The sequence below is a fragment of the Notamacropus eugenii genome, chromosome 5 (assembly GCF_028372415.1).
Source record: "Notamacropus eugenii isolate mMacEug1 chromosome 5, mMacEug1.pri_v2, whole genome shotgun sequence".
In the NCBI taxonomy this organism is placed as follows: domain Eukaryota; kingdom Metazoa; phylum Chordata; class Mammalia; order Diprotodontia; family Macropodidae; genus Notamacropus; species Notamacropus eugenii.
This window is the reverse complement of record NC_092876.1, coordinates 84,423,864-84,444,405: the sequence shown is the minus strand read 5'-3', so window position 1 is coordinate 84,444,405 and position 20,542 is coordinate 84,423,864. Positions and strand designations below refer to the sequence as shown.

The 20,542-nt window shown below is 38.6% G+C and overlaps 1 protein-coding gene across 7 annotated transcripts in view; it reads left to right on the top strand.

Moving 5' to 3' along the window:
• Nucleotides 1-20,542, top strand: part of LOC140504754 (zinc finger MYM-type protein 4) — a 138,112-nt gene that overhangs the window by 44,826 nt on the left and 72,744 nt on the right. For 3 of the 7 annotated variants that reach the window (XM_072610083.1, XM_072610085.1, XM_072610084.1), the window contains exons 3-5: nucleotides 11,573-12,097; nucleotides 17,310-17,374; nucleotides 17,753-17,923. In XM_072610083.1, the coding sequence (XP_072466184.1) occupies nucleotides 11,573-12,097; nucleotides 17,310-17,374; nucleotides 17,753-17,923 (761 nt within the window). Of the gene's footprint in view, nucleotides 1-11,572; nucleotides 12,098-15,993; nucleotides 16,062-17,309; nucleotides 17,375-17,752; nucleotides 17,924-20,542 lie in introns of those variants that run through there. The other 4 variants (XM_072610087.1, XM_072610082.1, XM_072610088.1 and 1 more) reach the window with 4 other exon arrangements.

Genomic DNA, 20,542 nt, shown 5'->3' with positions numbered 1-20,542 from the left:
ATAGTTTGAATGCTTGGCAGTTTAGTTCGAGCAAGGACCTCAGTGTCTGCCAGGTGATCCTCAGAATCTTCCCAAGACAGTTCAAATGGAGGTAGTTCAGTTTCCTGGCATGGCACTGGTAGACTGTCCATGTTTCACAGGCATACAACAATGAGGTCAGCACAACCTTCAGTTTGTAGACATTCAGTTTGGTAGTCAGTCTAATACCTCTTCTCTCCCATACTTTTCTTTGGAGCCTCCCAAAGGCTAGCGTTGGCCATGTGCACGTCAACCTTATTGTCAATATGTATATCCCTGGAAAGTACACTACCAAGATAAGTGAACTTATCCACAGCATTGAAAACTTCTCCATTTATTGTAACCGATGGTTCCATGTATGGATAGTGTGTGGTGGTGGCTGATGGAGCACCTGTGTTTTCTTGGTGTTAATTTTTAGGTCAAAATTAGCACAGGCAACAGAGAATTGATCCATACTTTATTTTATCTCAGCTTCAGAGGCTTCATTGAGTGCAAACAGAAAATCATGCACCAACACTCCCTCTACTTTGGTGTTGGCTTGTAGCCTTTTCAAATTGAAGAACTTAACCATCAGTATCATAGTTGACCTTGATGCTGTGTTCATCTTCATTGAAAACATTTGACAATATGGCTCAAAACATCATCCTAAAAAGCACGGGAGCAAGCACACAGCCCTGTTTCACTTCATTGGTGACTGGGAGGACACAAAAGCATTGTCCACTATCCAGAACCCGGGCAAACATGCCTTCATGAAATTAACATACAGTACTGATGAACTTCTCTGGGCAACCAAATTTTGACAAAATTTCCCACATGACTAACAGTGTCAAAGGCCTTGATCATATCTACAGACGTTGTGTTACAGACCTCTGTTCTGCTCCTGGCATTTCTCCTGGAGTTGTTGGGCAACAAAGCACCATATCAGCTGTTCCTCAGCCCTTTCTGAACCACACTGGCTCTCAGGGATGTGACCATCTTCCAGGTGAAGGATCAACCTATTAAGGAGGACTCTAACAAGAATCTTGGCAGCAATGACTAAGAGAGAGACACCCCACCCTTGTGATTGTCGCAGGACAATTTATTCCCTTTACCTTTATAGAGATGGACAACAGAGGCATCCTTGAACTCCTGGGGGGATAAACTCCCCTTGCCACATAACCTGGAAAATTTCAGTCTCCTCTTCTCCTTACAATCACATAGTCTGTTAGTGTATTCAGGGAGGACCAATACTTTTGGTGAGATGGCTGCTGGGCCCTTTTCAGGGCTTTCCACCTTTGGTGTCCAACTATTCTACCCAACTCTCACCTGTGGCTCTAAAAAGCTGCAGCATGCGCAGCAGCCACACCCTGGTAAACCATTTCGGCAGACGGGCCAAACCAGGTTGAGGGTAACCAAGGGGTCCCAGGCCCATTAGTGAGTTAGAGGGGTATGTACCCCAAGCATGTGAAGACTTCCCCTGGTGGAATGGGCAGATGAGAACAGTTTGTTCCAACAGCCATGAAGGCAGTTGAAGCAGACGATACGGAGCACCTAGAGCTTGGTTAGGCACTGAAGATGCCAGGGTCATCCACCGCATCCTGAGCCATTACCAGCCTTCTTGACTCTGTCCTGCCACTGGACTGTGATGACTCTGGAGGAGAAAGTGAGGCTGACAACTTTGTGCAACACTGCCTCACTTAAATCCAATTTACGCATGAATCAAAAGACATCATCCATACCATTTTACTATTAACACCTCAAAGTCCTGTGGAAACAGGCAAGTGATGAAGCAGCAGGTGCTGGGAGCTGTTGTCACAACCCTGCACACTGGCGACCCAGGCCATAGGGTCATTTCTCATTGAAAGCAGCAGTGGAACTCGATAGCCCCCTGGGTGTCTGAGCAGCCTTTAAGGATTGCACTGCTCACCTCCTGGTGTGAGGAAGGGGGTTAGACAAGGTGCCCTAAAAATGGCCTGCTTACCCAACCCTGGCCTGATTACGACAGTAGGTGGGGTATCCCACTCAGCAGTCGAAGCACAAAAAAATATGCAAAAACATGTGCAAAGGTGATTCCACTCACCATTGGCACATGGAACTTGTGCACGCTTATAGACAACAAAAAATCTAGTAGACCTGAAAGATGAACTGCTCTTGTTGCAAGGGAAGTCAACAGGTGTTACATCCAAATAGCAGCCCTGAGTGAAACAAGGCTGGCAAATGAAAGCTAGCTTACTGAAGTTGGAGCTTGATACACATTTTCTGGAGTGGTCGCAGTGAAGGGTAGCACCACGAAGCTTCAGGTTTTGCAATCAAAACTAATATAGTCAACAAGCAGGTATGCCTGCCAAAAGGAGTCAATGACAAGCTCATGACAATGCAATTGCTACTTGCAGGAAAACACCATGCCACCATCATCAGTGCCTATGCTCCCATCATGACGAACCCTGATGAGGTCAAAGAAAATTTTTATGAAGACCTTTTTGGTCTTTTCTATTTTTTTTTTTTGGCCCTTATCAATGTGCCAAAATAGGACAAGCTCATCATTCTGGGTGACTTTAATGCTAGAGTAGGCTCAGACTACCAAACTTGGCAGGGAGTCCTAGGGAGGAATGGAGTTGGAAACAGCAAGAGCAGTGGTCATTTACTGCTGAAGACTTGTGCATCACATGACCTTCTCATCACCAACACTGTTTTCCATTTACCTAAATGCAGTAAAGCTTCATGGATGCACCCTTGCAGCAAACATTGGAGTCTTTAATTCTGATATTCTGATGAATATTTCTTACCACCCAGCTGCCTCTATCTAGAGAAAATATTTTCATTGGTTCATTCATGGGGGTAAGGCAGGGTACAATGAAACAAACACTAGACTGGAATCATAAAGCCTGGGTTCTTGACTTACTACCTTTGTAAACTTAGACAAATCATCTCTCTAAGCTTTACTTTTTCCTCCATGAAATTATGAAATAATCTTAAAAGATCTTGAAGTCAGATGATCCCTTTCCATCTAACCAATGTTATATATAAGATTCAGATCAAGCTGTTCCATTGTAACAATCCTTGTTACTTGAGAGGGAAATCTATAGTGGAATGTCACAGGTCCTTCTCCTTTGTCTTTGTTCTGTATATTTTTATGCATATGACTTAGATAACAGCATAAATTTACTTATTTATTCAGCTAGCATTTGTTAAGCACCCTGTTGTACCAGGCACTGTGCTTAGGTGCTGGGTATACAGAATGAGGCAAAAATAGACCCTGCCTTCAAGGTGTTCACAATCAAAAGGGGCAAATAACATGCAAACAAATATAAACAAACAATATAGGCAGGATAAATTGTGAATAGTCTTAGAGGGAGGGCACTAGAATTTGAGAGACTTTGCATTCTGAGTTAGTAATTTTATTTCATTTTTAAAAATATATATCATTTATTTTTCAGTTCTTAACATTCACTTCCATGAAAATTTGAATTCAAAATTTTCTCCCCATCTCTCCCTATCCCTACCCCAGGACAGCATGTACCCCATCCATCCCTTCCTCCAGTCTATCTTCTCTTCCATTACCCTTTTTTTCATCCCCCTCCCCTCTATTTTCCTGTAATGCAAAATAGATTTCTATACCTCATTTCCTGTACATCTTATTTTCTGGTTACGTGCTAAAACAGTTTTTAACATTTATTATTAAAGCTTTGAGTTTCATATTCTCTCCCTTCCTCCCTCCTCACCCACCCTCATTGAGAAAATAAGCAATTCAATATAGGTCATATATGTGTAGCCCTGCAAAACACTTCCATAATAGTTATGTTGCAAAAGACTAACCACATTTCCCTCTGCCCTATCCTGCCCTCCATTTATTCCATTCTCTCCCTTGACCTGTCCTCCCACAATAACCTTTGCTTCTGATCATCCCTTTCCCCAATTTGCTGTCCCTTCTATTGTCTGCCCTCTCCTATTCCCTTTCCCCCTGTCTTTCTGTAGGGTAAAATAGATTTCTATATCCAATTGAGTGTGTGCTATTCCTTCCTTAAGCCAGATCTCATGAGAGTAAGGCTCACTTATTTCCTTTCATCTCTCCCCTCTTCTCCTACATTGTAAAAGTTCGTTCTTTCCTCTTTTATGTGAGATAATTTGCTACATTCTACCTCTCCCTTTCTCTTACTCCTAGTACATTCCACTGAACAGTAAATTTTATTTTTTAGGTGTTCTCCCTTCATATTCAGCTCACTCAGTGCCCTCTGTCTATGTATATACACACACACGACCATGTACATATACATACCTACACATATATAAGATACACATACATACATACCCATACACAGCTACATTTATATAGATATAGATATATATAGATATTCCCTCTAACTACTGCAATACTGAAAAAGGTCTCATGAGTTACAAATAACATCTTTCCATGTAGGAATGTAAACAATTCAATTTTAATGAATTCCTTAAGTCTTCTCTTTCCTGTTTACCTTTTCATGTTTCTCTTGATTCTTGCTTTTAAAAGTCACATTTTCTATTCAGCTCTGGTCTTTTCAATAAGAATGCTTGGAAGTCCTCTGTTTCATTGAAATTCCATTTTTTTTACCCTGGAGTATTATACTCAGTTTTACTGGGTAGGTGATTCTTGGTTTTAATCTTATGTCCTTTGACCTTTGGTATATCATATTCCAAGCCCTTTGATCCCTTGGTGTAGAAGCTGCTAAATCTTCTGTTATTCTAATTATATTTCCATAATATTTGAATTGTTTCTTTCTGGCTGCTTGCAATATTTTCTCCTTGACCTGGGAACTCTGGAATTTGGCTACGATATTCCCAGGAGTTTTCCTTTGGGGATCTCTTTCAGGAGGTGGTTGGTGAATTCTTTCCATTTCTGTTTTACCCTCTGGTTCTAGAATATCAGGGTAGTTTTCCTCAATAATTTCTTGGAAGATGATGTCTAGGCTTTTTCTTTGATAATGGTTTTCAGATAGACCAATAATTTAAAAATTATCTCTACTGGATCTATTTTATTTTCCAGTTTAGTTGTTTTTCCAGTGAGATATTTAACATTGTCTTCTATTTTTTCATTCTTTTGGTTTTGTTTTATAATTTTTTGGTTCCTCATAAAGTCATTAGCTTCCATCTGCTTCATTCTAATTTTCATTTATTTATTTATTTCACTTTTAACATTCATTTTCACAGAATTTTTGGGCTCCAAATTTTCTCCCCCCTTGTCCCCTCCCCCCACCCCAAAACACCGAGCATTCCAATTGCCCCCATCACCACTCCGCTCTCTCCTCCATCATTCCTCTCTGCCCTTGTCTCCATCCTCTCCTCTGTCCTGTTGTGCCAAATAACTTTCTATACCCCTTTATCTGTATTTCTTATTTCCTAGTGGCAAGAACAGTACTCGACAGTTATTCCTAAAACTTTGAGTTCCAACTTCTTTTCCTCCCTCCCTCCCCTCCCCCTCCCTTTGGAAGGCAAGCAATTCAATATAGGCCAAATCTGTGTAGTTTTGCAAATGACTTCCATAATAGTCGTGTTGTATAAGACTAACTATATTTCCCTCCATCCTATCCTGCTTCCAATTACTTCTATTCTCTCTTTTGATCCTGTCCCTCCCTGTGAGTGTCGACCTCAAATTGTACCCTCCTCCCCATGCCCTCCCTTCCATCATCCCCCCCACCCTGTTTATCCCCTTGTCCCCCACCTTCCTGTATTGTAAGATAGGTTTTCATACCAAAATGAGTGTGCATTTTATTCCTTCCTTTAGTGGAATGTGATAAGAGTAAACTTCATGTTTTTCTCTCACCTCCCCTCTTTTTCCCCAAACTAAAAAAATCTTTTGCTTGCCTCTTTTATGAGAGATAATTTGCCCCATTTCATTTCTCCCTTTCTCCTCCCATATATTTCTCTCTCACTGCTTGATTTCATTTTTTTTTAAGATATGATCCCATCCTATTCAATTCACTGTGTGCACTCTGTCTCTATGAGTGTGTGCGTGTGCATGTATGTGTGTGTAATCCCACCAAGTACCCAGATACTGAATAGTTTCAAGAGTTACTAATATTGTCTTTCCATGTAGGAATGTAAACAGTTCAACTTTTATAAGTCCCTTATGACTTCTCTTTGCTGTTTACCTTTTCATGCTTCTCTTCATTCTTGTGTTTGAAAGTCAAATTTTCTTTTTAGCTCTGGTCTTTTCATCAGGAATGCTTGAAAGTCCTCTATTTCATTGAAAGACCAATTTTTCCCCTCAAGTATTATACTCAGTTTTGCTGGGTAGGTGATTCTTGGTTTTAGTCCTAGTTCCTTTGACTTCTGGATTATCCTATTCCATGCCCTTCGATCCCTTAATGTAGAAGCTGCTAGATCTTGTGTTATCCTGATTGTATTTCCACAGTACTTGAATTGTTTCTTTCTAGCTGCTTGCAATATTTTCTCCTTGACCTGGGAATTCTGGAATTTGGCCACAATATTCCTAGGAGTTTCTCTTTTTGGATCTTTTTCAGGTGGTGATCGGTAGATTCTTTCAATATTTATTTTGCCCTCTGGTTCTAGAATCTCAGGGCAGTTTTCCTTGATAATTTCATGAAAGATAATGTCTAGGCTCTTTTTTTGATCATGGCTTTCAGGTAGGCCCATAATTTTTAAATTGTCTCTCCTGGATCCATTTTCCAGGTCAGTTGTTTTTCCAATGAGATATTTCACATTATCTTCCATTTTTTCATTCTTTTGGTTTTGTTTTGTGATGTTTTGGTTTCTCATAAAGTCATTAGCCTCCATCTGTTCCATTCTAATTTTGAAAGAACTATTTTCTTCAGTGAGCTTTTGAATCTCCTTTTCCATTTGGCTAATTCTGCTTTTGAAAGCATTCTTCTCCTCATTGACTTCTTGAACCTACTTTGCCAATTGAGTTAGCCTATTTTTTAGGGTGTTATTTTCTTCAGCATTTTTTGGGGTCTCCTTTAGCAGGGTGCTGATCTGTTGTTCATACTTTGCTTGCAAGTCTTTTATTGCTCTTCCCAGTTTTTCCTCCACCTCTCTAACGTAATTTTGAAAATTTTTTGAGCTCTTTATGACCTTTTCCCAGAACTGATCCCATTGAGTGGGCTGGGATGTAGAAGCACTGACTTCCGTGTCTTCCCCTGATGGTGAGCATCGCTCTTCCTCATCAGAAGGGAGGGGAGGAGAAACCTGCTCACCAAGAAAGTAACCCTCTATAGTCTTGGTTTTTTTCCCTTTTCTAGGCATTTTCCCAGCTAGTGACTTGAGCTCTGAATATTCTCCTCACACCCACCTCGCCTCTGGATCCTCCCAGCCAGCGCTTGGGGTCTGAGACTCAAATGCTGCTTCCCAGCCTCAGGGCTTTGGGCAGGGGCAGGGCTGCTATTCAGTGTGAGATTATGTTCAGGTGCTCAGGTTGGGGCAGGGCCGCCTCACGGGCTCAGTTCCCTCAGGGGGTTTATGCAGACACCTTCAACAATGGATCTGGGCTCCTGCCTGCTTGGGGAGCCCCGGTCTGCTCCTGCCTCCGCTGGTGCCTCCCAAGGGGGCCTGAGTATGGGGGCACTCCACTCCCCTCTCGACCTACCAAAGCGACCTTCTCACCGACCCCCGTCACCTGTGAGTGGAGGGTCCTGCGCAGCCACTGGAGATCCCGTCCCTGAAGTCCACTCGGATCTGCTTCTCTCGGTGCCGGGGCCGGGGCAGTGCTGGGCTGGGCTCCGCGTCCGCAGCACGACGGACCTTTTGCGAGAGGTTTCCAGGTCCCTCTGGAACAGAAATCTTGTCCGCTCTGCTGTTATGTGGCTTCTCCTGCTCCCAAATTTATTGGCAGCTCTTTACTACAGATATTTCATGGGCTGTGGGTTCGGAGCTAGCGTATTTGTGTGTTTCTACTCTGCCATCTTGGCTCGGCCCCCATTCTAATTTTTAAAGAACTATTTTCTTCAGTGAGCTTTTGAACCTCTTTTTCCATTTTGTTAATTCTGCTTTTTAAACCATTCTTTTCCTCATTGGTTTTTTGGATCCCTTTTGTCATTTGGGTTAGTCCATTTTTAAAAGTGTTATTTTCATCATTTTTGCGGTCTTGCTTTTCATGTTTTCTTGAATCACTCTCATTTCTCTTCCCAATTTTTCCCCCACCTCTCTTACTTGATTTTCAAAATCCTTTTTGAGCTCTTCCATGGCCTGAGATCATTGCATATTTTTTTTTTTGTAAGCCTTGACCTTGCTGTCTTCCTCTGATTGTATGTTTTGCTCTTCCTCATCTGAAAGGATGGAAGAAAATACCTTTTCACCAAGAAAGTAACCTATAATCTTATTTTTTTTCCCCCTTCTTGAGCATTTGCCCAGCCAGTTACTTGACTTTTGAGACCTTTGTCAAGTAGAGGGTATACTACTCTAAGCTTCAGAGGTTTTGTACAACTATTCTCTGAGACATCTCTAGGGACCTGTAAGTTCCCAGTTCCTCCAAGCTGGCACAATCAAGGGAAAGGAGTTTATGTTCCTGGCCTGTGCTCTGATCTGTGAGCAACCAAAAGCACTCTTTTCTGCCCTGAAATTGTGAGTAGGATTCCTTTTCTACTGCCGTTACCAGTTCCACCATGCCAGCACTCCTCCTCACCCCAGGACCACCATTTAGGCCTGAGACCCAGGTCAGCTGCTCAATTACCCCAGGATCTTTAGGCTCCGAAAGTAGACACTGCTGCCACAGTGGCTGCCGCCCTAGGGCCGTGGCCTAGCTGGGGCTGGGGCCAGACAGAGCTTTCCACTCATCCAGGTGAAAGAGCTTTCTTAATGACCTTTGAAGCTGTCTTTGGCTTTTGTGGGTTGAGAAATCTGGAAACTGCAGCACCTACGTGTGATTCCATGCCCTGAAGCTTGCTCCATTCCTGTCCCTGCCCTACGTGTGACCCATGCTGGGCTGCTCTCTGCTCTGAGCCCAGTCTGTTTCACTCTTGTCATTTTCTGGCTTCTGCTGCTCTAGAATTTGTTTAGAGTCATTTTTTACAGGTATTTTAAGGGCTATGGAGGAGAACTAGAGCAGGTCCATCCTTCTACTCTGCCATCTTGGCTCCACCCCCAAGTTAGTAATTTTAAAAGAGAGGTAGAACAGATTTAGACTGTGGCTTGGGAAATGGTTTTTGGTTATAAGGAGAGAATTCTGTGCCAGAAAGCAGTATGAACCAAAGTATCAATGTGGTAATGGTCATGGTTGACATATTTGAAATGTGGTGAGGAGCCTGTTTTCATGAGAGCAGAGAATTTATTAGGAAATAATGGTAGATGAGATTGGACAAGTAGAGTTCAGCAGTAGAATGCAAAGCAGAGGAATTTGCACTTCATACTATAGGCAAGAGACAACCATAAAAGATTTTTGCTTAAAGGATATATAATGATGAAAGCAGTGTTTCAGAAAGGATAGTATGTAGGGGGGATTTGAAATAGGAAGTATTAATTCTTGGAGTAGAAGTCCAGGAAGAATTGGTAGGAATTAGTGGTTGAATATGCAATGAAAAAGTGTGAACTAAAGATGGTTGAAGTTTTGAGGCCAGTAGAACAATTGTATCAGTCACAGAGGTAGCAGATTTGTTGAGATACAAGTTTTGGGCAAATATGAAGTATTTGGTTTTAAAATAGCTCATTTTCTACAGCATTAGGTTGGCCTTCTTCTCTCTTTGCCCCACCTCACCCTTCGGTTCAGCAACTCATAAAGACCATCAAATAAATCATAGAGAAGGGCTCTGATATGCTTTGGTGGATGGAGTACCTTACACCAGTTACAAATTTTTTGCTTCTGGGTAAACCCCCTTCGGAGAATATAACTTAATGCGTTACTGTTATGATTGACATTTGTTCTTTGTGTGATTATAGTAGGAAACACTTGCCTGGTAATTAAGCACTAGATATGGGTTCTGGTAGAGGCAGCTAAATAGCTCAGTGCATAAAGCACTGAGTCTGGATTCAGGAAGACCTATGTTTAATTTTGGCCTCAGACACTTTGTAACTGTGTGAAATGGCCAAGTCACACAATCCCTCTTTGCCTTAATCCATTGGAGAAGGACATGACAAGCTACTTCAGTATCCTTGCTAAGAATACCTCATGGATTATGTGGTCCATAGGGTCATAAAGAGTCAGACATGACTGAAAAACAACAGTGGCTTCTAGTACCACCTTACTGATATCTAGCTTTGGGCAAGTCACTTGCCTCTGAAGCTTCTGATTACTTATCTGAAAATGAAGGAGTTAGGCAAGATGATTTCTTAGGTTTCCTCTAGCTTTAATGTCTTTTGATTTGAAGAATCAACAAGCCTTCCTAAACATCTCTCCTTTACAGAACTGGGTAAAATCGAGCTCATGTGACAACATGAAACATGTATCCTTGAAGGACTGAAGATTTGAATATGATGGTGGGAACCCTTAAGGGGATCATAATCAGTAGGCATTTGGAAATAGAAACAGAGCCCTGGAGAAAGATGATAAGATCTGGAGCTATTGTTTTGGGAATTATCCACATAAGAATGAGAATAGGTCAGCTTTGAAAGAGAGAGTTTTATGATGAAAACTGCAATAAGATTTTGGGGACATCATGTATACTGTAGAAAAAAATAAACGATTGAAAACTCTTAGCTAGGTCTGTAGTATTCTTGACTGCTTTTGGAATGAAACCTTTTTCAGGAACAATGTTTCCCACCTTTCATCTTATTTCTTGAAGATCCTGACACTAAAAACCAGGAAACTAAGAATTTTCTGTTCTTTCATTAGCTGCCTTGATTTCGAAATAATTTCTGTGATGCTTTGTTTTTTAGTACTTGGCTTTTAGAGTTGTTAAAAACAAAATCTTTATTTACTACAAATGAAGTGCAAATGAAAAGTTATTATGAAATGTGAATATCAATTGAAGTTTAACTGAAGCAGTTATTTTAACTGAAACAGTACTTGAATTCCAAAACTATGATATCCTGCTTTCATTATATAGTTACTAAGTAAATTCATGCTTTTTAAAATAGGTACTTTGCTTAGGTACTGATAACTCATTGTTAGATAACTTTTTATCACCTATGGGAGCAAAATAAAATTTTTGGATATGTTTTATGAGATAGCAAACACTGCACAAATCAGGATATGTTACTGACATCTGTGATGAGAATTAAACATTTATATTTCTTAATTTAGGCTTTGTAATGCATTTATTGTCTTTATTTTTAGTCTTATAAAATAACCAAAGTACATTTGTCTGTAAAGTCTTGAAGGAGGCATAATGAACTATGTATTGGAAGGAGCCTTTGGAGTGGGTTCTAATCCTAACTCTAATATTGGTTGTCTGTGCTACCTTAGAGAAGTCACTCAGACTTTCTCTGAAGGTTTTCTTATGTGTCAAATTACATAGGAATATGTACTATACCTATTGCAATAAGTTGTTATAAAATTTAAATGAGTAATATATTAAATCTTTTAACATTAAAGTATAATTTAGTGACTCTCTTATTAGATGAAATAATACTTTGAATGTCAGTAAAGTCTTATAATTGATGTCTACTTGAATATTACAAAATTTGTCTAAGAAATTTTTTACTTTTTAAGGTGGTGTTATCATGGATACAGAAATGTCTGAAGACATGGACCACAACTTAACTCCTACTCTTGAAAGCATGTCTTACGGAATGCCGAATCAAACAGGATCTGAAAATTCATTGCTCGATGAAGATGATTATTTTTTGAACTCTGGGGATCTTGCAGGGATTCCAGTTGTTGGTAGTGACAATGAGGATGAACGAGATTTTAGTACAAAGGACAATCTCACATCTGCAATTCATGCTGCTGATAGTTTGGAAGTAGATCGAAGAGTAACACAGCATGAATCAGACAGTGAAAAAGAAATACATATTCAAAATAAAGTTAAAAAGGACTTTCCTAAACAGTTTGATCAGGGTTCTGTATTTAAATCCATTCGGAAAGATTTTAGTCTAGCAAGAGAAAACAACAAAGAGACATTTTCTGGAAAGGAGAAAAATAGAGACATACCTTATCAAGAACGTGAAAAACGGTTGGATAAACCCCCAAAAGAGGTGGATTCCAGGTTGAAAAGCAGTTTTTTTGATAAAGCAGGTAATAGTGTAATATGTTGGAATAAAACTACAGGACAGAGACAACAAGAACTAGATGAAATATCAGTTCAAATAATTGATTGTAGTTAATTCAGCAGCTGCTTGCCATGGATCTGTTTTGTAAAAGGAACTGTTCTGGGCACTGGGTATATGCAGGTTAAACAAACCATAAACGTTTTGACACCCAAGGAGCTTAGGTCTAACGAAATAAGACAGGTAAATGTTAGAATGTGATTAAATTCAAAGGGGAAAGTTGAGACAGATTGCACCAAGAATATTGAGGAAGAAAGCAATGACTTTCAATTGGGTAGGAAAATGGGTTATGGAATACTTCAGTTGTCTCAATTATGCCATGAAAAGAGGGAAGAATTTCATGAGGTGAAGGTGGGTAAAGTCCATTTTATGCAAGAGAGATGCCATGAGATAAGGTACAGAAGCACATAGTGGGGAAAGCTGGGATGAGAATTGGGGTCAGGGGAGGTGCAGATGGAGTGATAAGGAGTAAAGTGAATAGGAGTTAACGTTTGTAAACATGTATTGGAGCCAGATTGCAGACCTACCTTGAATGCCAAGAAAAAACAATTTGATAGTGTTTTTGGTGCCCCACTTTTTCTGGGGAACCAATGAAGATTTTTAATTAGAGTAACAGTATCAGAGTAGTATGTTAGGGAAATTATCTATGCAGTACTATTAAGGGGTCATTTGAGAGGGAAATGACTGAAGTTTTTTTTTGGTAGATTACCAGGACATCAGTGTCAGAGGGAACTAGAACACCATTGCTCCTCAACCAACCCCACCCCACCCCTTCTTTTTTCTGAGGGCAGTGGTGGTGACTCAGGGAAGGCAATCAAAGTTAAGTGACTTGCCCAGGATCACACAGCTAGTACATTCTGAGGCCAGATTTGAATTCAGGTCCTCCTGATTCCAAGGCCAGTGCTCTGTCCACTGTGCCACCTAGTTGCCCTGAGAGTACTGTTTCAATTCTTTTTTGTCTCATGGAACTCTTTGGCTATCTCTTTTCAGAATAATGTTTTTAAATGCATAAGATAAAATACATAGGATTACAAAGGAATGTAATTTTCTTGAAAAATAGTTACTAAAATATTTTTCCTGTCCAAGTTTGTGGCCCTCCTAAATTTATCCGTAGACCCCTTTGGGGTCCATGGACTCCAAGTTAAGAAGCCCTTAGCTTGGAGAGGAAGAGAGATTTTTACAGAATCCAAAGTAGCCTGAAGTAGACTACCTTAAATGAGGATAGTTGGAATATACATTTGTGAAGTAAAATCCATAAGATGTGGTAACTAACAGTGGAGGGATTGAGGAGTCAAAGATAATTCTGAAGAGTCAAAGATAACTGATTGCGACTCTCTGAATGACTGGGAAGATGGTGGTGTTGCTATGGACAGAAATTGGAAAGTTGGGAAGACTAACTTTTTGAGAAAAAGTGATGAATTCAGTTGTGAATATGATGAGTTTGAGGTATTGAGGTAGCACAAGTATGAACTCACAGAACAGGAGTGAGGTTAGAGGTTAGATTTGTAGGTAATCTCTATAGTTAACTGAACTCATGGGAGTAAAGGAGATAGCCTGGGGGAGAGAGTGTTATAGGAGAGAAGTAGGCTAAGGGTCAGCATGGGGATGAGGTTGGCACATTTTATACGTTATAGCAAGAGGAGGATGGAGATGCCGAGGAATTTTTCAAAGAGGTAGGGGGATGACTCTTAAGTACAGGATCACAAAGGCCACGAGAGGCCAAAATATGAAGAACCCTGCCAGCAGTCAAGGAGAATGGAAACAGGAAAAAAAAAAAGTAGCTCTTGGATTTGAGAGGCAGCATGGTGCAATGGAAAGCTGTTGGATTTGGGATGGGAAGACTTGACTTTTGCAAAAGTCAACCATTCTGGGCCTCAGTTTCCTCCTCTCTCAAATGAGGGAATTTCATTGGGTGATCTCAGGTCCTTTCCAACTTTGAAATCCATCATTAGTGACCCTGAAGAGAGAATAGTTAATTGAATGATAGCTAGTGTGGAAGTTTGAATAGTTGAATGATGGGTGAGGAAGTAGAGATGATGAGTATAGGACACTTCTGAAAGGTAGGCAGCTGAGGAAGAGAAAGAAGACAATATCATGAAAGGACCAGCGGAATGCAGGGAATATTTTCAGCTTGAGCAAGCTTGTAAGAAAGAGGAAGGAACTAGTAGAGAGGGAAATGGTGGAGATAATTTGTGAGAGATCTTTGGGCCAAGCTGCATTCTTTTATTTTTTTTCTTTTTTTTTAAGTGATCTCAGGAAATTGGAATGAGGTAGGATAGAGGCAGTGGTGGAGAGTTTGCCTTAATAAAGGGTAGGAGCAGTCTCGTCATCTGAGGTGAGAGGAAGGAGAACAGGGCAGATAAGTATATACTTCAATAGGTTAGAATTGTGGAACTGGAGTTGAAGGAGCTCACTTTGGATACACTCCATTTTCTCAGTAGAAAAAGAGAAGTCAATTGAGAGTGAAGCTTGAGAGAAGATGTGAAACTATGGTTCTGGGAAATGGGAGACTCATTAAGAGACGAGTAAAAAGATTGCCCAGTTAAGGTTACACAGATATATTTGTAGTTAACCCAGTCATTTTCTGTAGCATTCACATGTTCTTAAGGTTGAAATGGCCAATTGAATTTTATGAAGGCATGCTCTTTTTGTCTTATCCTTGTTCTTTGCAAGATAACCAGTTATGTTCTATGTGGTCTGTGTTGAAAAATACTGTTAATCACCATTTCTTTTTCCCTCTTCTCCAGCTTTGCATGGAAAGGCAGAAAGTTACAAATTACTTGTTGCATTTTGTTTGACCATTAAAACATGAAGTTTGATTGAACTTCATTGTTCAAAATTTTTTTCTTCTATTTAGGGAAGTTTCATCTGTTACTATTTAGTTGCCAAACACATTTTCAAGTTGATTATTTGTTGACTGTCTATAGACATGAACAAATATTTGATAAATTAGCTCTAGGTTATCATTACTTTTGGGGAAAAAATGAAAACAAGACCTAGTTATGTTTATGTTATGACTAAAGATGAAATTATAATGAATAAGATTTTACCAAATTCTTTAATTAGAATCTTATTTTGACCTGCATTGTTAATTATAATCTTTTGTTCCTTAAACTCGGGACTCTCTACTTGAAATAAAAATGGCTCACATTTATGTAGTACTTTTTGGTTTACAAAGTGATTTTTTTCACAAGCCCCTAAGGTGCGTAGTATAGATATTATTATCCCCATTTTACAGGTGAAGAAACTGAGACTATACGACTTATGCTCAGGGTCATATGACTGATAAAGGTTAGAGCCTGGAATCAAATCCAAAACTTACCTTACCCTAGACAGTGCTTTTTCCATTGTACCATATTTTTATTACTCTGAGCTCATTAATAAGAGATAATGTGCAGGAAATTTTTTGTATGTGTGAATTCCATAGATATTTCTTAGCAAGAAATATTATATATCTTTAATTGAATAATACTCATGAAAACAGTTAATTTTCAAACTCAAAAATGAGTGTCTATTATCATAGAAGTACAAATATGGGAATAGCTAGGTGAACAGAGCACTGGCCCTGGAGTCAGGAGGACCTGAGTTCAAATCCAGCCTCAGACACTTGACACTTACTAGCTGTGTGACCTTGGGCAAGTCACTTAACCCCACTTGCCTTGCCTTCTCCCCTCCCCCCCCCAAAAAAAATTACAAATGGGTTGTTTAATGAACTGCTAATAGCTGTTGCCTGTTTATTAGCTTAGTCTTAAGCTGATTAAGATCAGTTTCCTCTTATTTAGAGAAATGTTCTTTGATAGGCTTCTTATTTAACCACATTACATCTTTTCCCAATATTCATATCTAGTAATGATATTTTAACAGGACTTTGATATCCAGGAAATTATTGAAACTGGATAGCATCTGTGGAGCAGCATCCAGGAATATGAAAGGTCTGAGGATGATCTGTATTTAATAACATCTATAAGGCATACATAGTATATTGGGTACTATATTTGGACATACTGAAAAATGTGTTTCTGGGCTTCCAAAAGCTTCTCTTCTAAAAGAGACGACACAAAAATGAGTGAGGCTTTGATTGGTTATGCAGCAGACAGCAAGTGTGGTGAAGTACAGTTAGATCTCATTGATTCAAATGAACTGAAAGTAAAAAGTCTGAATTCATATTTTATAGTATGTTTATTATTTTAAGTACATATAAAAGAATGGTTTATAAAAGTATGTTAAAGTAGAGAAATCTTGTCAGAAGTGCCTTGATGAACAGATAAGGATCATGTGTAATTATTAAAGAGGGAAGGATTATATTAAAGTATTCTTCACATTTCATATTTTGTTAAATTCTTTAGGGTTGTATTTTTCATGTTGGAATTATCACATTCAGGATTAATGGTCTGAATAAACAAGGTTTTCATGGTAGGAGTGCTTCGTCTCTTGGAAGGAAAAGAAATGCTAAAAAAAATGAAATTCTGTAAGAAATTAAAGTACATTGAATTCAGAAGGAAAATTCTCAGTGTTTTTGTGACAGGGTGACATTACTAAGGCAGAGTCTTACTAGAGTTAATCTAATTGAATCAGGTAACAAACATTTATTAAATGCCTGTTATGTTTCAGGCACTGTAATTGACGCTGCAGATACAGAGAAAGTTTTAAGTCTCAGGTCTCAAGGAACTGAATAGTTGGGAAAATTTAATGAACATTTATCGAGAACCTACTATATGTAAGGCAATTTGCTGTATGCTTTAGGAATTACAAAGACAGTCTTATCTAGTAAACAGGAAAGATTAAAAAAAGATTTAATTATTCAATATTAAATAACAGTTTAAGGTAGCAGTAGTTGAATTTACTCTTCAAAAAGTTAATAAGTTCAAATAGTAAAATGTTCTGGTGGATGGGGCAAATGGTTGGATCAAAAGCAGCCCTCTAGAGGTGGGAAAGTAATGAAAATTCAGAGGACAGGAAGGAAAGCTTTGTGACATGAGTGGAGGGTTGGTATTGGGGGGAGTAATGGGAGTTGTTTGAAAGGCACCAGCTTGTAGAGGGCCTTGAATCAACTTACCTTTGGGGTTTTTACCTACTTCAGCTTGAATATCTTGCTGAAAAGGGGAACTAATGAATAATTGTTACCCTTCCAAATCGCTTCTTACAAGAATTATATTTATATACACATTTGTTTTTTCCAGTAGCTAATCAAGTTGAGGAAACATTACATACCCAATTACCACAAACCCCAGAAACAAACTTCAGGGTAAGTTTTCAATGTGTATACAGATAGCTATCAATGTGACATAACTCTTGTCAAAAGGTTGCTGTATTCACATCTCTTCCTAACAAAATAATTGATTTAGCTTGTCAGGTCAAGTGCTGATTTCTTTTATGTTTGCCTGTTTGTTTGGCTAAAATTATCTTGAGAGAGGTTCTAAGAAACTTACATTCGTAGCTGCTTTATTTTTATTTTGTTTGTATTCAGAGTTACATAGAACCATTACTCTTAGGTATAGGGAACTTCCTAAGTAGCCATACAGTTAATTCTTTTTTTCCTAGTGAGTTTTGCTGTGGGTGAGAAAATTAGATAAACTTAATATTTAAATGTAAATTTTCATTAATGTTTTATATTATCTTTTAGGAATCAAGCTATTCATTCCCCAGTAAAGAATCTATTGGTCCAGAACTGGGGAATTCCTTTGCACCAAATATTAGAATTAAAGAAGAACCTTTGGATGATGAATATGACAAAGCAATGGCCCCACAGCCAGGACTTCTAGACAAAATTAAAGATGAGCCTGACACTGCTCAAGTAAGCATTTCCTCTTTATTTTTTTATTTCACAAAATAATTTGATTAATTCCATGAGGTAGTTCTTGGTATTGGGTTTGAAATGACTTAAAACACTTATTTCTCTAATTGATGTAGGGATGGGGGTGGGAGGTAGGAAGTGGGGTGGGAAGGGAAAGAAAGGAATAAGTGCCAGGCGTTATGCTAAGCCATTTACAAATTTTATTTCCTTTGATCCTCACAACAGCCTTAGGAGGTAGGTACTATTATTATCTCCATTTTACAGTTGAGGAGACTGAGGCACAGAGAGGCTTAAGGGACTTTCCCAGAGTGATACAGCTAGTTAAGAGCCTGAGGCCAGATTTGAAATTAGGTTTTCCTGACTCCCAACTCAGTGCTCTTTTCTCTTCACCATTAGCTGCCTCTAGAGGTCTAAACACATATATTGGTAAATTAGCAAAGAAACACAAGTGGGGTTATAGCATCCAGTTTTCTTTTCTCTGCAGAAAGAAGGTAATATGTCTTTGGTTTTTTTTTCCTTTGGATCAATTTGTGTTCTCGTTCTCCTCATTTCCTGACCCTCTTTTCTTTTAGAGTAATACTATTGATATGTACTTTTTGTTGGTGTTTCGTTGAGCATATCATTCTTTATTACTTAACAGAGAAGTAACTATTCAGAAATCTCTTGCTATTATTTGCCTAGAAACTTATAAAGAAAAAATAAAATTTGAAGAGATTTTGATATTTGGTATTTGATAATGCTGTTGTTTTGTTTGCTCCACCACCTATAGTGGTGGACAATATGTGCCATCTTTTAGCATGAAATTGTTCTAGTTTGGTGAGCATCAAGTGACTTAGAAGAAAATAACATGAGAATTTTAAAAGCTTGTTAGTCAGACAATGAGTTTACCCTAACAGGCATATATGTGCACATATATACGCCTCATATTATTCTTAATTTGTTATTTTGATGGAGTCATGATTTCATTGCTATGTTTAATCTTATTGTAACTATACATTGCCCTTCTCTTCACAAGGTTTCCTCCTATCCCATTTTCAACAGTCTTTTCCCAAAAATCCTCCATAAAAGATCAGTTTGGTGGATTGGAGGCTTTCCTTTTAGATTTCAGTGTACCACTGAGCCTCTCCACCTGTTATTTCTGATTAATACTACTAATGATGGTTAAAAGATAGTATTTATGTAACAGTTAAAAGTTTGCAAAGTGTTTTATCTTTGTCATCTGATTTGATCTTATTCTCCCTTAACATGAATAGTCCTGTTTTGGTCAAATACATTCTTGATAATGACTTATATTATTCCTCTTGTATAAGTTCTTGGTTGCATGCTGCAGCCTATGTGTCTTTACAATGTAAATGTAATTTTTGAGTTTTGGTAGAATTCTTATATTCTATAATTAACATAGCATCACTGGAAGACGATATAGGTTAAAGATTATAGATCCAGAGCTTGAAGTTTCCTCAAAGATCATCTGTCTACTCCTTTCATTTATAGAGGAGTAAACTGAGATCCTGCTAATATTAAGTGACTTGCTCATGATCATGCACAGAGTAAGTGTCAGGGGTGGCATTTAAATGCAAGTCCTCTGATTCCAGAGTTGTGCTGTTTACCTTGTATAAGCATGTTGCCTTTAGTATTTTTGCTGTGACAGTCACTTTGGGTCATCAAAAGGACTGCATAATTTCCTAAATGTATTTCAGCCTAATTCATTACCCAGATAATTGCATTTGTGGTGTTCTTACTTTAGAGTACATATACATATCCATAGACTTAATTATTTTTTAATTTAAAAATTTTATTTCATTTTCCAAATTCTCTCCATTCTTCCATTTTCTCTCCCAGCTATTAAGAAGGCAAGAAATATGATACCCTTTACGTGTGCATGTGTGTGTGTGTGTGTGTGTGTGTGTATGATCATATAAAATATATTTCTTCAATAGCCATGTTTTAGGAAGAATAAGCAAGAAAAATAAAGAATGTGAAAAAAATGCTTCAATCTGCACTGAAGTCCTTTGGAGTTGGTACATCGAGTTGATCAGAGTAGCTAAATGACTTTCACAGTTGATTATCTTTACAGTATTGCTCTTACTGTGTACATTATTCTTCTGTTTCTGCTCACTTCACTTTTTAACAGTTCATATAAATCTTCCCAGGTTTTTCTGAAACTATCCTCTTTAACATTTCTTACAACACCTTACTTGAACTAGTTTGGCAGACTGGCAGTTTGGCATGTTGTTTGGTCATTTCAGTTGTGTCTGACTATTTGTGACCCTTGAGGTTTTCTTGGCAAAGATACCAGAGTGCTTTGCCATTTTATTCTCCAGTTTATTTTATAGATGAGCAACTGAGGAAAACCAGGGTTAAGTGACTTACTTGTTCAGGGTCACCCAACTAGTAAGTGTTTGAAGGCAGATTTGAATTCAGATCTTCTTGACTCCAGGTTTGGTACTTTATCCACTGTACAGACCTAGCTGCCTCAGTTGAATGGCATAACCTGAGCTATTTCTGTTTTTCATCTGCTTTGTTTTTTTAATGTCAATGGTTAAATTACTTAAAATGCATAGGATTTCACCTAGAAGACTATAGTATTTTGAGGCTCAGTTATTACAATGTCTTTTTCAA